Below are 13519 nucleotides of genomic sequence, written 5' to 3'. Positions count from 1 at the left end.
AAGAGTATTTAATGATGAAAGTGATATCTTCTATATATCTTTTTTATTTTATTTTTTAGAATGCTATATCTTCTATAATATATATCTACACCATACACTTTTCATCCAAATTCTTCTAAGATTAAATTTGGTGCCAAACAGCAAATGACGTTAACATTGATGATAGAAAGAACAAAAGAAAACATTAAAACTCTAATAATGTACTGGTAGCTGACCTTGACAATTGCATGCAAAAGAAGAAAGAAAAATCAAAACACAAAATTAAAGTCTATAAATTAAGAATATTTTATGAGCTATTTGGTTGTGTGGAAGTGAGAGATATGGTGGGACCACTTAGACCTCAAATTGTGTTGTTTGGTTCTTCAATTGTTCAACTTAGTTATAGTGATGATGGTTGGGGTTCTATTCTCACAAACTTGTATTCTCGCAAGGTACTTCCTTATATATATATATATATGCTCTATGTTGTTCTTTGTTCATACTTTTTTTCTTTATCTTGTTTAATGTTTTTTCTTATCTTATCTTCTTTCTTTAAAATCATATTCTTTAAACGTACCAACTGATTTGGCGTGTCTAAAGATCGTTTGATGTCTGCTATTCTCTTAACTTATAATAAAAATGTTTTGTGGATTATGGAAAGGAAATTTTCATACACCTCAAAATCACTTCAAATAAAATATGTGGTTCAAAAGTATACATCAAGAAACATAAAGTCTAAGTAAAATTTGTTCATTTTTGGTTTTTCATGTTGACATAATATATGAAAGAAGACTTGTAGTTTTCTGTCATGATTTTCCAATTGGTATGCACTTATTTTTAAATAGAGAAGTTGTTCTTGTGAATTCTGAAATTAAAACATTTGCTGAGTTGTTTTTTTATCTTCAAGAACCAATAGAAGTCACAATGTTGAGAACATTTTAGGCAAAAAAATAATGAAGGAAATTTCATGGGATTTCTTTTTCATTTGAATCTATCTAGATAGATCAATATGATACAGTGGTAGAAATGAATTTCTTGAACAGAAAAAAGATTAATGTTCTAGAGTCCTTTCCTTCTAATCAATCCTTCAATACCAAACCAAGTAACATAGTAAATTTACATTTATATGTCTTTTTATGAATGATGCATTATGATGATCAATGAGAGGATACTGACTTGATTAATATAGGCAGATATAATTTTGAGAGGATACTGTGGTTGGAATTCAAGGCGTGCTGTGCAGGTTCTGGATACAATTTTTCCCAAGGTATTCATAATTTTAATTAAGCATGATTATTTTTCACTTTCTTGATAATTGCTAACTTGTGTATGTGAATCAACCTGGATCAGTGGATCCTCTACAGTGGCTTCATTGTACAGCACCCTTAGGGGATCGAATTTGGTGTGCGAATACGTATAGGGAACTAGGGGTCATATGTGGTCGTATATGTGGTTGTTGCATGATGCAACAACCTTTCGAGCTGTTGGATTTAAAGATAAGATTTTCTCGATCTCTCTCTAAATCCAGCGACTCTAAAGACTGTTGTACCATGTAACAAATGCAGAGAATCCAAATCCTTTTTTACGATGTGAATACTTTGATTATTACTCATACTAAAAAGAATCACCCTTTTGTTTTATCATCTTCAACTCAGAATGCAGCTGAGCAACCATCATTGGTTATTGTGTACTTTGGTGGCAATGATTCTATTCATCCACATCCATCTGGCCTTGGTCCTCATGTACCCCTTGAAGAATACATAGAAAATATGAGGAAGATCATTATCCATCTTAAGGTTGAATTCCACACTATCACAACAGATTTGTACTTGTTCTGTTTATCATAGGCAGAGTTTGACTAATCTTAATTGTTTCCAGAGCCTGTCGAAGAAGACTCGCATAATATTGCTCAGTTCTCCTCCGGTCAATGAGGCGCAAATTCCCGAATCATTCAGGTTCTGATTGCAATGACTTTTGGTTCACTCATACTTCATAGTGGTGATGCCTATACTTTTATTTATGCTATGTGATTGAATAATGAAGAATACATTTGCTTAGGTACCATTTAGTAGACAGGTTAGAACAGAACAAAAAACAATGAGTTTTGGCATATAAGGTAAAAAAAAGATTTCACATTTTGGTTTCACAAAATAGGATGGAGTCAAAGAGAACAAAACAAAAAGACTCTCCCATTTTGTAGCCTCTTGTCAAACACTACCTTAGGTGCATTGCTTATAGCTTATGTAGCAGTGTCAGATTTAAGGTGTGTCTAGTGTTCAACAACGACCTGATATCAATACAATATCAACATTCAATCACTTTTATCTTCTTAAATTATCACCATTATATACATATCAGTGTCAATAACAACACATGTTTCATATAGTCAAATATAGTTTATAAATCAAAACTTAACCATAACCAAAAGGTTACATGATATATTGGTCTTGAGAGGGTTTTAAATTGCAATCCACAACTACAATTGTAGCCGCATCATTGAAGTTTTGAAACTTTTGTGGCAGCGTTAGTGCTATTAGTCCCACTTTTCTGCAATATCAGGGACTGCAATGTTACATGCGCTGCACTTTAAAAGCTTGGCTTCAACTTGAACTTTAACTAGAGCAACAGACTAATATCATGTGATCTAATATGTAAACTAACATTATCCCTTCCTTAACAGCTTTAACTTTCTTATTACCTGATATTTTTCAATGTACATTTCAGTCATAAAACTCTAATGTTTAAATTATTGGACTTAAAGCAGTAATATATTGGGGCCATTAAAGAGGACAAATGAATCTTGTAGACTTTATTCAGAAGCATGTTTGGAGTTGTGCCATGAGATGAATGTCAAGGCCATTGACCTCTGGTCTGCACTTCAGCAAAGGGAGGACTGGTCAGATGTTTGCTTCACGTAAGTATTGATTAGGACAATCACTATTACATGCATGGTTTTACTAAAAAAGGACGGCAGGCGAAGTTGTCGCCACAATAGCAAGTTTATTTTTCAGTTTTTTTGCACTGCAACTGAAATCAAGTTGCATCGGCTGTATTTAACTGCAATTTTCTACAATATTAAGGATCACAACTGCGATTTGAAATTTCAATCACATGTATATTATATAATAAATAAGTTTATAGCTGTTTTTCATTCATTTGATTGGGGGCTGTTTGGCAGGGATGGAATTCATTTGTCACATGAGGGGAGCAAGATAGTGGCAAAAGAGATATTGAAGGTCCTCGAAAGTGCGAATTGGGAACCAAGTCTACACTGGAAATCAATGCCAAATGAGTTTGCAGAAGATTCACTATATGATCCAGTTGCTGTAGATGAAAAGACTACTGTAAATGTCTCCAACTGGAGTTTCCAGAAAAATTCCGACTGGGAAAGAGATTTGTGCATTTCCAAGCCATTGAATGGCCATTAGTTTTTAGAATCAGCAGTCACAGAACAGCAAGGTCTATAATTGATTAAGAACAGAACAGCAAGGTCTATAATTGATCAAGAAAATAAATTTTGGCTCCTTTAGAATAATTTTAGGGAAGTTATATCAGGTTCATGAGCCCAAGTGTTGTGCTTTTCTTTATTGAGTTTCAACTTCACCATCTTAAGATTTTATATTATTTAGATGCATGAATTATGATTTTATTTGGTTTTACTACATTATTAAAACAAAAATAATATAAATATCATAAATAAGGTATTATGTATGCCTTTTCATTTTCATTTTTTTTAATAGATGCATTATCTTTCAAGAACTTACAATGATCAATGAACTCTCCTGTTTGGTGCTGAAAAATAAAATGAACTCTCCTGTTTTTAATATGAAAGAGAAGTAAATAATAATAATGATCAAAATAAAATCAAACATACATCTCAATAATGTAAAATTATAATGATATTGTGACTCAATTACTTGTACTATAATATGTTAATTAATTAGCAGTAAAAGCACCCCTATTAACACTAGGAATATGCCCTACACAAACACATGAACATTTAAAAAGCTACAACTTTCTGTTTTTCAAGTGTTGCATTGCATTACATCATCAAAAGGGTTCTAGAAACCCAATAGTCTAGTGTGACTCGTACAACTCTTGTGGTATATTTCAATTACATAATGTGAATTGTGAAAAATGTGCAACACAAATCAAACAAAGGAATAATAGATACAAGGAGTGAAAAAGAATCAAAGACCTACGTGTCAGCACAAGCTCTCGCCTAATTAATAATTGATGTCAGCCTTACTCTATAGCTTCCAACATGACAAAACTAGGCCGAATCACATCCGAATATAAAAAAGCCACTCCAAATGAGATGGTGCTACAAGGAATCAAATACCTTATGTAGACAACTGGAACTTGCCACTAGGCTTCTTTCTTCTCCATCCCTGATAATTACCAAATTTGAAACCCTTCAAATCACAACATTTAGCAACAAAAACAAGTCTTTTTGCGTAAAGTAGGGTTGAATCTAGGAAGCACAGACATTTCAGATTGAAGGTGTGTGGTGCTGGACGCCGATACATGGTGTATTGGTGTCAAACACCATTACATGTGGTCACATTCAATCACTTTCATTTTCTTAAATTATCGGTGTTTGTGTGATAGTGACAGCATCGTGTTTGGTGTTCATGCCTATATTAGTGCTTTAAAGGGTCGAGCACATCTAAAAATGAGAGAAGAAAATTTTCCAGAGAGAAACTTACACACGCAGCATAATAAACAAAAGTCAATCCAGCCAAAATAACAAATGCAATCTGAAATACATTGTACCTGTGATGCGACAAATACATGAGTTAATTATATAGTAAAGCATAAACAATATTAGGACCAAATAATATGAGGGATTTATAGGAGCAGCAAGGACAAATTTGGCCAGTAAATTGTGTGGTTCAATATTGCCAGTTGACAAAAAGAATGTCTGTTTCTATCCTTTCAGAGGGCTTGACTGATAGTTATGACATGGTTTATAAAAGGAAACGTGGGCAGAGGGATACAGCGAATCATTCCCTTATAAGAATGTTGAGGAAAGGAAAAGTAGATCGAGATCTGATGGTTATAAGATGAAAGAATGTTGAGTGGGGAATTATGCAATGATTTTAGTAGTCACTCTACTTGGGAGATTCTAGGTGTCTCGAACTACCTAGCTTATCTTTACATTTTCTGCATTTTATCATTCAATCTTATAGTGTGATTCAGCCATAGAATCACTTGATTCTATTGGATTATCAATATAACAACAATTGCTTTTCTGCTCTATATTTGTCATAATGTTTAGTCGTAATCGAGATCGTGTCCTATCATTGACTCTTGAGGAAACTAACAGAGCGAGAAAAAAAAATCCAAGTTGACTTACTTGTACAAATATTTAATTCCACGAAGAGACTCCAAAGTGTGGCCAAATATTTCCTGTGCTGCAGTTGCTTGAGCATAGTAGGCAAATGCTGTGGAGCAGAACTGGATCACACTGAACACGTAAAAAAACAATAGTATTTCATCAATCTCGTCACAACATGAGATTATCATGACAGATTATATAGAGCAAGCACTATGTACTGCACAGATCCAAAAACAACTTCTAACACTTATAACACCACTCGCACGGTGCATTAAAATTGCCCCGCTACTTTGACTTTTAAAATGTCAGGAAAATTCAAAGCCTAAAAGTATCACCATATGCTAAAAGTCTCTTTGTAAATTTTATCATGGTTCGAAATAAAAACTTTAAAATGATGTTGAATCACCAGGAAAAATATCTTAAAAAATTAACTTTATACGCATATAATGTATTTCGAAATGAAACATTGAGGCTCTACTGACCTGATAGAGCAAAGAAGGATAAGTCCAACATTGAACAGGAAAGAGTTCATGAGAGTCCCTCCCCACCTGCCATAGGGAAGTTCAGACTGTGAGATATCAATAGAAGTAATATATGATTAATACAGATTAAAAGTAGAATGGTATATGACTGAAAAAATTAATTACTTCATGGGATGTATAGTAATAAAAACTAGTCTCAGCCCAAGCATCATGGCACCAGCAATCACGGCAAGGAGAAGGTAGAAGCAGAAAAATGCAAATGCAGCAGTACCCAGAAGACCTGATCAAAGCAGCATATATATATTATCATGAATGATGAATAACCAAATGAAATTTCAAATATACATCTTTTGGAATGATAAGAAAGGCAAAATTTCCAACATACCCCATATATCATCTAGCTTGATGAAAACTTCATTCAGGAAAGGAGAAAGAGGAGGATTAATTAATAGGTAGATAATGATATGAGCAATCCATGCCACAGAAACAATAAGTCTGGCAAAATTTTCATAATGTAGGTTAGATAGTATTATATCGGAAATATAAACAGTAGTTACAAAATAAGCGATCTTCATCTTGGTGAAATAACAAGAAAAATGTCAATGTTCATCATACATCCAATCTTCACCATCTATAATATCAACATAACTTTCAGAAAAGCATTAATAAACCTAACGCATCAAGAATAATGGCATATCATAATTATTGTTAAGATTCAACTATCAAAATATCAAGAAAAGAAATCCAATAAAAAGTAAAGCAAGGAATTAGGGAGATTACATGATACAAGTATATGCTGTATAGCTTCAAGAAAGAAAAAAAAAAAAGAAGTATATGCTGTATAGTGGAATTCTTATTTTAACTTTAGAACAGAGAGGATCAGTTAGATACCAAGATGGATTTCCTTCCACATTTGAAACAGCACATTCAGCAGTATTAAAATTTGCATAACAATTAGAACTAGTTATCCGTCAGAACATCTGTAATTATGTATAGAAGGGAGGCTGATTATTACGAAAGTATATCATCACATTCATCTCTTCTCACTACATTATAAAGTTATAAATAGCATGCTTTGGACAAAATTTCAATGCTTTAATTATTGTGATTCCTGTTCTGTTGAAATTCCAGTTTTAATTTAATATAGCACATGGTCTTTTCTTAAAGTCTTGTTGAAAATTATCACATATATAGTTCGGTTATTCAATGTGAGAAATAAGTCCTACAGTATTCTAAAGTAAATTCATCCCATGGTGCACGGCGAGGGAACAGCCCACACAATAAAAAAAAAGTGACTTTGTAAAACCATCATCATGTACAAGGGGGTCTCATCCAGCAATTCCAAGCAACTTAAATTACTATATGTCATTGCTTACCCTAAAATTCCTAAAACAAATTTTGCCAGATATCCAAGAACTGTTAGTGCCCATGTTGTCTCAGCCTGCATTCATACACAATCAGTTAGTGGGAGAAATGTTATACACTGTTTATTCTAGAAATCAAGAAGCTAGAAGTCAAATATCCACCTGCTCCCCTTGTGGATACATCTCCTCAAGAAGCTTTACATCTTCTTCTAATTGAAACAACTCCTGGAAAATCAAGCAACATTAATAAATATCAGAAACGTCGGTCCTATGGCCTGATACCAAGTGTTCAAAAAAAAAAAATTCAGAAACACTCAAACTATAACATTTCTTCAATGATAGACAACTTTCAGCCACAAACTAGGATACCACACATCAAATTTTGATATGCAGAGCCCATGCCAACAAGGATACACCGTACATATAAAATACTTAAAGGAAATTTAGAGTACACTAGACACCAATAACTGTTACCTTTTCCACCGATTTCACATTTTTTCGAAATTTCCTACCCTTTGAACCAGCTCTTTCTTCTTGATGAAGTGACTCAGCTGCTTTCTTTAGTTCTTTTGCCTTTTTACCCAGTTCAGTTGCTTCCTACAATAGAAACCAACCAACCACACCGTAGATATAATACTGCTATCATAACGTAAAATAACATATTATCAACATTTGGTATGTCCTCAGCAATAAAAGCATATGCACCTTGATATATTGTGAGCGAGTGATAACAGCCTTTGGACGCCGAATAAATGAAAATATAAGTCCCAATGGAAGACAAGCAATACCAACACCACCAAATATCTGGATTGAATGATTAAAAAACAACTGTTACTATCATAAGTAGAAAAAATAGCTGTCAATGTGATCTGAGATGGAAAGCTTTATTGAAGTCATTATAACTTATACAAGAACGCTTCTGCTTGAGTGCAAATAATGGCATCAACAACTACCAAAACCTTTTCCACCGTCCATGGTATTAGTCCATATTGTTTAGGAAGTAAAAACTAAAAATAAAATTCATTGTATCCTAATTCACACCGATTTCGGCAACAAAAAAATAAGGTATTTTCTTTTGCAAAAAATATACATATTGAAACATGAATAAAGCCATGAATGAAATTTTGGATAAGTAGAATTAACCTACAGAGAAAAGCACAGATCCAACAATAGTAGCAAGAGCAACAACATATTCTGGAAAGGTAGTGCGCATAGTCCAAGTTTTCTCTGACGAAGGACTAGCCGAGTATGCAGAGCACTGTTTTATGGACAAAGGTGAAAAGTAAGAATGAGAAACAGAAAAGAAAAAAAAAATTTAAAATTAAAACCAGCATAAAAATGGACTAGTAAAAGAAAATGGACCTGACGGGTGCCAGTTCCAATACACTCTTGACCACTATTGAATTGTTGCCATGAGCCAGGAAATGAGCTTGTGGAAGAAGACAAATGCCTCACAGTAAAATCGACCTTCCCAATAAGCCCTGATATACCACTCATAATAAAAGCACAGTCAGACACCTCACATTACATCACATCAGGAACATATTTTAAAAGTTCACTCAAGACAATGGGTGATTAACATGGAAGAATCAGATTTTACACTTATACAGGCATAGAAAACTCTTGGGAAAAAAGAATGAGCTGTAATTAGTGTTTATACATCTTAGAGGGTGGTATGTGGTGCATACATGTTGTTATTGCTTTACAAGTTGCAAACATGTAATCATGGATTTTGGAGGATGCTACATGGCCCCTCATGCAGGACCCAGGAGCCCTTCCCTTGAAGCATGGAAAATGCACAAGCCCGATCTAATCTACAAGTTGTGCTGAAATTTTATTTTATTATTTTGATTAATGAAGAATAGGGCAACTAGAAATGACTTCCTGCCCACATTAACGACTCTAATACCATGTCAAGGACTAAACCTCACCAAAGGACTAAACCTCGCCAAGGTTGAGTTGCATGGTGGAAGCTGAGAAACAATTTATATCTCTTGTATGAACTCTAAGATGAAGTCCAAGGGTTTTAAATCTATAACACAAAGCAACAATCTATCTGGCTTAACCCATCTCTAATAAAAATTGGCAAAGCGACACTTCAACAAAAGAATAGGAGCAAATCATGTCATATGGTTACATATCCTGCTAAGTGATACAGTACATTGTTTTATATGTCAACGAAACTTCAATAAGTAATACCTTTGATGATAAACCACTTCTGAAATAAACCACTAAACCCTACTTCTTTCTTTTCCTTGTACTTAATTAGCTGGAGACAAGGAGCATCATGATAATCAATGGATTCCTCTGCCTACCGATTATAAATCAACGAGTGATCATCGGCAAGAAACAAATGAGCCGTCCTTTGTGACAACACAATCTAATACTGCTAACTCTTCTCTCTCATTCTATCTACCTATCTATCTTTTTATCTAGTTCTAACGCTTGGCCCACTGCTCAATCACACTAATCATTGTCCAACAATGACATCAGACCATTGCATTCTACCATAATGACCATCAAACCAACAAAGTCCTAAAATTGAAACAACCGTGTTCATAATTCTTATAACAAAATTAAAACTTAGAACCAACACTCAAATTACCAACTTATCACTACCGCATACAAAAACAGAGCAAGTCAAAGAAATAAACCAACAGTGTCAAACTGAAAAGTACAAAATCAACAAGAGCGTCATGGAAGCAAACATACATACCATACAAAATACCCAAAACGAGAGCACACACAATAGTAGTTGTCACCATCCAGCACAACGCACTCTTAATCCTCTTCCCAATACTCCTGCACACAGAATCCCATCACTCATTACATTGTTCTCAAATCACAAAACATCAATTTTCTTTCTAAATAGAAGAAACTACACTACATATCTATTAACCATCAACTAAAAACATAGACACCAGACACAACACAAATACTAACACATAGACACCATAAATAATTATAATTTGAGAAAATAAAAGTGATGGTATATAATCGCACTTGTAGTGACTATCAGACACTGACATGTTATTAGAAACTCGAGCACATCACCCAAGGATAAAGAGGCCACATCCTTCACCAAACTTTCATTCTTCTCAGTCTCGCCCACCACATCCTTTGTCTTTATCCTTGCCAATATCCTTACTGCAGGCTGAGGTGCAGTTAACTTCCTTCGGGTTTTAGGCCGAGGTGGAGGCGAAGCAAGTGCATTATCACCCGAGGATAACAAGGCCACATCCTTCACCAATCTTTCATTCTTCTCAGTCTCGCCCACCACATCCTCCGTCAAAGTTTCATTCTTCTCCATCTCACCCACAATCTCCGTCAAACTTTTATTCACATCCTCCGTCAAACTTTTATTCTCCTCGGTTGTCACACAATATTCACATGGTATAATCTGAAAAATGAAAGGAAAAAACCAGAACCAGTGGGCCTATAAACTTCCATAACAATCTCACACTCCCTCACCTCACTCTATATACTACTAAGAAGTATAACAAATAGTGCAAAAAAATACCTCGTCGGCTTTGATAGTTTTTAACACTTCCCAATCATCCCTTTTAGCATCATACTTTTGAATTGGTGGGTAATCAAAAGACGATAAGTTTACATCTAAAGAAGGTATTCTCTCAAACAAAACAGCCTAACATTAATTAAGTAAAATATGTTAGCAAAAAATAAACCACATGAAAAATATAAGATATTAACAAAAAATGGAAATTAACAATTACCTCGAAAACTGGCGCACACCCTTTAAAATTGTATGTTTTTGCAACTCCCCTTTTGATTGCATTTTTGAGCTTATTGAATGATACATGTAAGTCATCATAGATTGCTTCAGCCCAGTTCACTTTTTCATATATATTAAGATCTTCTACCATTGCCCAAGACGACGTACGCGGTCTCTTGGGATCCGTGGAGGGTACCAAAAACAACTCATTCAAAAAATAGCAGAAGAGTTTCTTAAAATTTAATTTACTTTCCTCGTCATTCACATTCACATTCATTTCACTCAAAAGTTTCTTAATTGTTGCTGTAGAGATTTCCCTAGAACTTAGATTACATTCTTTCATTAGGTCATAGACAAATTCTGGAACTCTTTTTGCAGCAGGGGTGGATAAACTAAGCCCGGTATTTTCAAGACCCAACACATTTGCCACCTCTTTGGCACAGAAAGAAAAAGATGTGTTATTGTTGGGTCTTGAAAAGAGGTGGCAATAACACATCTTTTTATTTCTGTGCCAAAGAGGTGGCAAATGTGTTGGGTCTTGAAAATACCGAGCTTAGTTTATCCACCCCTGCTGCAAAAAGAGTTCCAGAATTTGTCTATGACCTAATGAAAGAATGTAATCTAAGTTCTAGGGAAATCTCTACAGCAACAATTAAGAAACTTTTGAGTGAAATGAATGTGAATGTGAATGACGAGGAAAGTAAATTAAATTTTAAGAAACTCTTCTGCTATTTTTTGATTGAGTTGTTTTTGGTACCCTCCACGGATCCCAAGAGACCGCGTACGTCGTCTTGGGCAATGGTAGAAGATCTTAATATATATGAAAAAGTGAACTGGGCTGAAGCAATCTATGATGACTTACATGTATCATTCAATAAGCTCAAAAATGCAATCAAAAGGGGAGTTGCAAAAACATACAATTTTAAAGGGTGTGCGCCAGTTTTCGAGGTAATTGTTAATTTCCATTTTTTGTTAATATCTTATATTTTTCATGTGGTTTATTTTTTGCTAACATATTTTACTTAATTAATGTTAGGCTGTTTTGTTTGAGAGAATACCTTCTTTAGATGTAAACCTATCGTCTTTTGATTACCCACCAATTCAAAAGTATGATGCTAAAAGGGATGATTGGGAAGTGTTAAAAACTATCAAAGCCGACGAGGTATTTTTTTGCACTATTTGTTATACTTCTTAGTAGTATATAGAGTGAGGTGAGGGAGTGTGAGATTGTTATGGAAGTTTATAGGCCCACTGGTTCTGGTTTTTTCCTTTCATTTTTCAGATTATACCATGTGAATATTGTGTGACAACCGAGGAGAATAAAAGTTTGACGGAGGATGTGAATAAAAGTTTGACGGAGATTGTGCGTGAGATGGAGAAGAATGAAACTTTGACGGAGGATGTGGTGGGCGAGACTGAGAAGAATGAAAGATTGGTGAAGGATGTGGCCTCGTTATCCTCGGGTGATAATGCACTTGCTTCGCCTCCACCTCGGCCTAAAACCCGAAGGAAGTTAACTGCACCTCAGCCTGCAGTAAGGATATTGGCAAGGATAAAGACAAAGGATGTGGTGGGCGAGACTGAGAAGAATGAAAGTTTGGTGAAGGATGTGGCCTCTTCTTTCTAAACTCTAAAGTGCTATGCTACATTAGCATGATTGTTTAAAGAATAAACCGTCAGTTTAGTCCCTAAACTATCACTCTATCCACAATTTAGTCCCTAAACTATATATATAAATTTAATAAGTAGTCCCTAAAATATCCGAAATTTGTCAAAATATTTTTTTTTATACAAATAACGAGGTGCAACACAAGGACTTCCCAAAGGTCCAAAATTCGTCAATTTAATTCCTAAGGGATATGAAAATCCATCAACTTAATTCTTGTTTCAACTTAATTTTGAGCAAATAATAAAAAAATGATCACTACTATTTGATGAAAACTAGTTAGTTAATTGAAAAAATGCAATGCACTTACTTATCTTGGTCACCTTCATAGTAAAACATTGCAAACGGAATAACGAAGAAAACAAGAATAGCGTCAAGGATATAAACCGCAAGCCAAAGATCTTTCATGGGGAGTGTGAGATTACACGCTCCATTATAAATGGCATGACGACAAGCATGCCGGTTAGCCACATCGGCGGGGAGCATGAGAATTGAAATGGCTGCAACAGAGAGACCCAAAACGACGACGAATTTAGGGAAGTAAGCTTGATTAACGTCATCGGGATGTTGGTAGTTAACAAGAAGGTAGACATTGAAGATGAACACGATTATGCATACAACGATCGCTACGATTACTAGTGCTAAGTTGAAATCTCCCATTCTTCGTAGATCGTTATTGATCGATTGAAGAATTGGGGATTTAGGGTTTTCGGTGCTGATGAAATTAGGGCTTAATTGAATTGGGGATTTTTGGGAATGAAAGAATGAAGTGCATTTTTTTGGGTATGGTGTATTGGGGATGGTGAGTGAGCTTGGAATTATTTTTTTGTCCCTTGGTAAGGGAAAATTATGAAAATGGATTAGGGGTATAAATGGAAATTGGAAGAGGTTTTTTTTTTAAAGTAGGAATAGGAACCAGGCTGTACTAAAGAATTGAGTCGAGGTTGTTTGTTT

The 13519-nt window shown here is 34.7% G+C and overlaps 2 protein-coding genes across 3 annotated transcripts; one reads left to right on the top strand and one right to left on the bottom strand.

The window, feature by feature from the left end:
• The first annotated feature begins 112 nt into the window (after positions 1-112).
• Positions 113-3628, top strand: LOC123924879 (GDSL esterase/lipase CPRD49-like). The gene is made up of 6 exons (XM_045977858.1): positions 113-431; positions 1169-1246; positions 1635-1775; positions 1858-1934; positions 2744-2893; positions 3158-3628. Exons 1-6 carry the CDS (start codon positions 228-230, stop codon positions 3405-3407), a joined length of 900 nt encoding a protein of 299 aa, XP_045833814.1. The 5' UTR covers positions 113-227; the 3' UTR covers positions 3408-3628.
• On the bottom strand, positions 2177-13519 carry LOC123924878 (LIMR family protein At5g01460). Of its 2 annotated transcripts, XR_006814867.1 has the most exons (16): positions 12876-13404; positions 9883-9968; positions 8529-8647; positions 8314-8424; positions 7872-7970; positions 7641-7763; positions 7329-7391; positions 7179-7243; positions 6188-6297; positions 5968-6082; positions 5803-5868; positions 5339-5449; positions 4689-4755; positions 4322-4370; positions 3744-3793; positions 2177-2526 (listed from the first exon to the last, which is right to left on the bottom strand). XR_006814867.1 is itself a non-coding variant. In XM_045977857.1 (14 exons), the coding sequence occupies exons 1-14, from the start codon at positions 13223-13225 to the stop codon at positions 4323-4325; spliced, it is 1533 nt and encodes a 510-aa protein (XP_045833813.1). In that variant the 5' UTR covers positions 13226-13519; the 3' UTR covers positions 3882-4322. The 2 variants fall into 2 exon arrangements, 1 of the variants encoding a protein (XP_045833813.1); XM_045977857.1 differs by lacking the exons at positions 2177-2526; positions 3744-3793 and having other exon boundaries at positions 3882-4370; positions 12876-13519.

This window comes from Trifolium pratense, linkage group LG4, assembly GCF_020283565.1.
Source record: "Trifolium pratense cultivar HEN17-A07 linkage group LG4, ARS_RC_1.1, whole genome shotgun sequence".
NCBI classification, from domain to species: domain Eukaryota; kingdom Viridiplantae; phylum Streptophyta; class Magnoliopsida; order Fabales; family Fabaceae; genus Trifolium; species Trifolium pratense.
The sequence above is the reverse complement of the archived record's forward strand: the minus strand, read 5'-3'. Positions and strand labels throughout refer to the sequence as shown.

Excerpts from the sequence above, each read along its gene's own strand:
- LOC123924878 (XM_045977857.1), bottom strand. The coding sequence starts at position 13,225 with ATGGGAGATTTCAACTTAGCACTAGTAATCGTAGCGATCGTTGTATGC. Across the intron at positions 5,450-5,802 it reads ATCCTTCTTTGCTCTATCAG|TGTGATCCAGTTCTGCTCCA; the intron begins GTCAGTAGAGCC and ends TTACGTGTTCAG. Across the intron at positions 4,371-4,688 it reads TTGTTTATTATGCTGCGTGT|GGATGGAGAAGAAAGAAGCC; the intron begins GTAAGTTTCTCT and ends GGTAATTATCAG.
- LOC123924879 (XM_045977858.1), top strand. The coding sequence starts at position 228 with ATGCAAAAGAAGAAAGAAAAATCAAAACACAAAATTAAAGTCTATAAA. Across the intron at positions 1,247-1,634 it reads TGGATACAATTTTTCCCAAG|AATGCAGCTGAGCAACCATC; the intron begins GTATTCATAATT and ends TCTTCAACTCAG. Across the intron at positions 2,894-3,157 it reads TGGTCAGATGTTTGCTTCAC|GGATGGAATTCATTTGTCAC; the intron begins GTAAGTATTGAT and ends GCTGTTTGGCAG.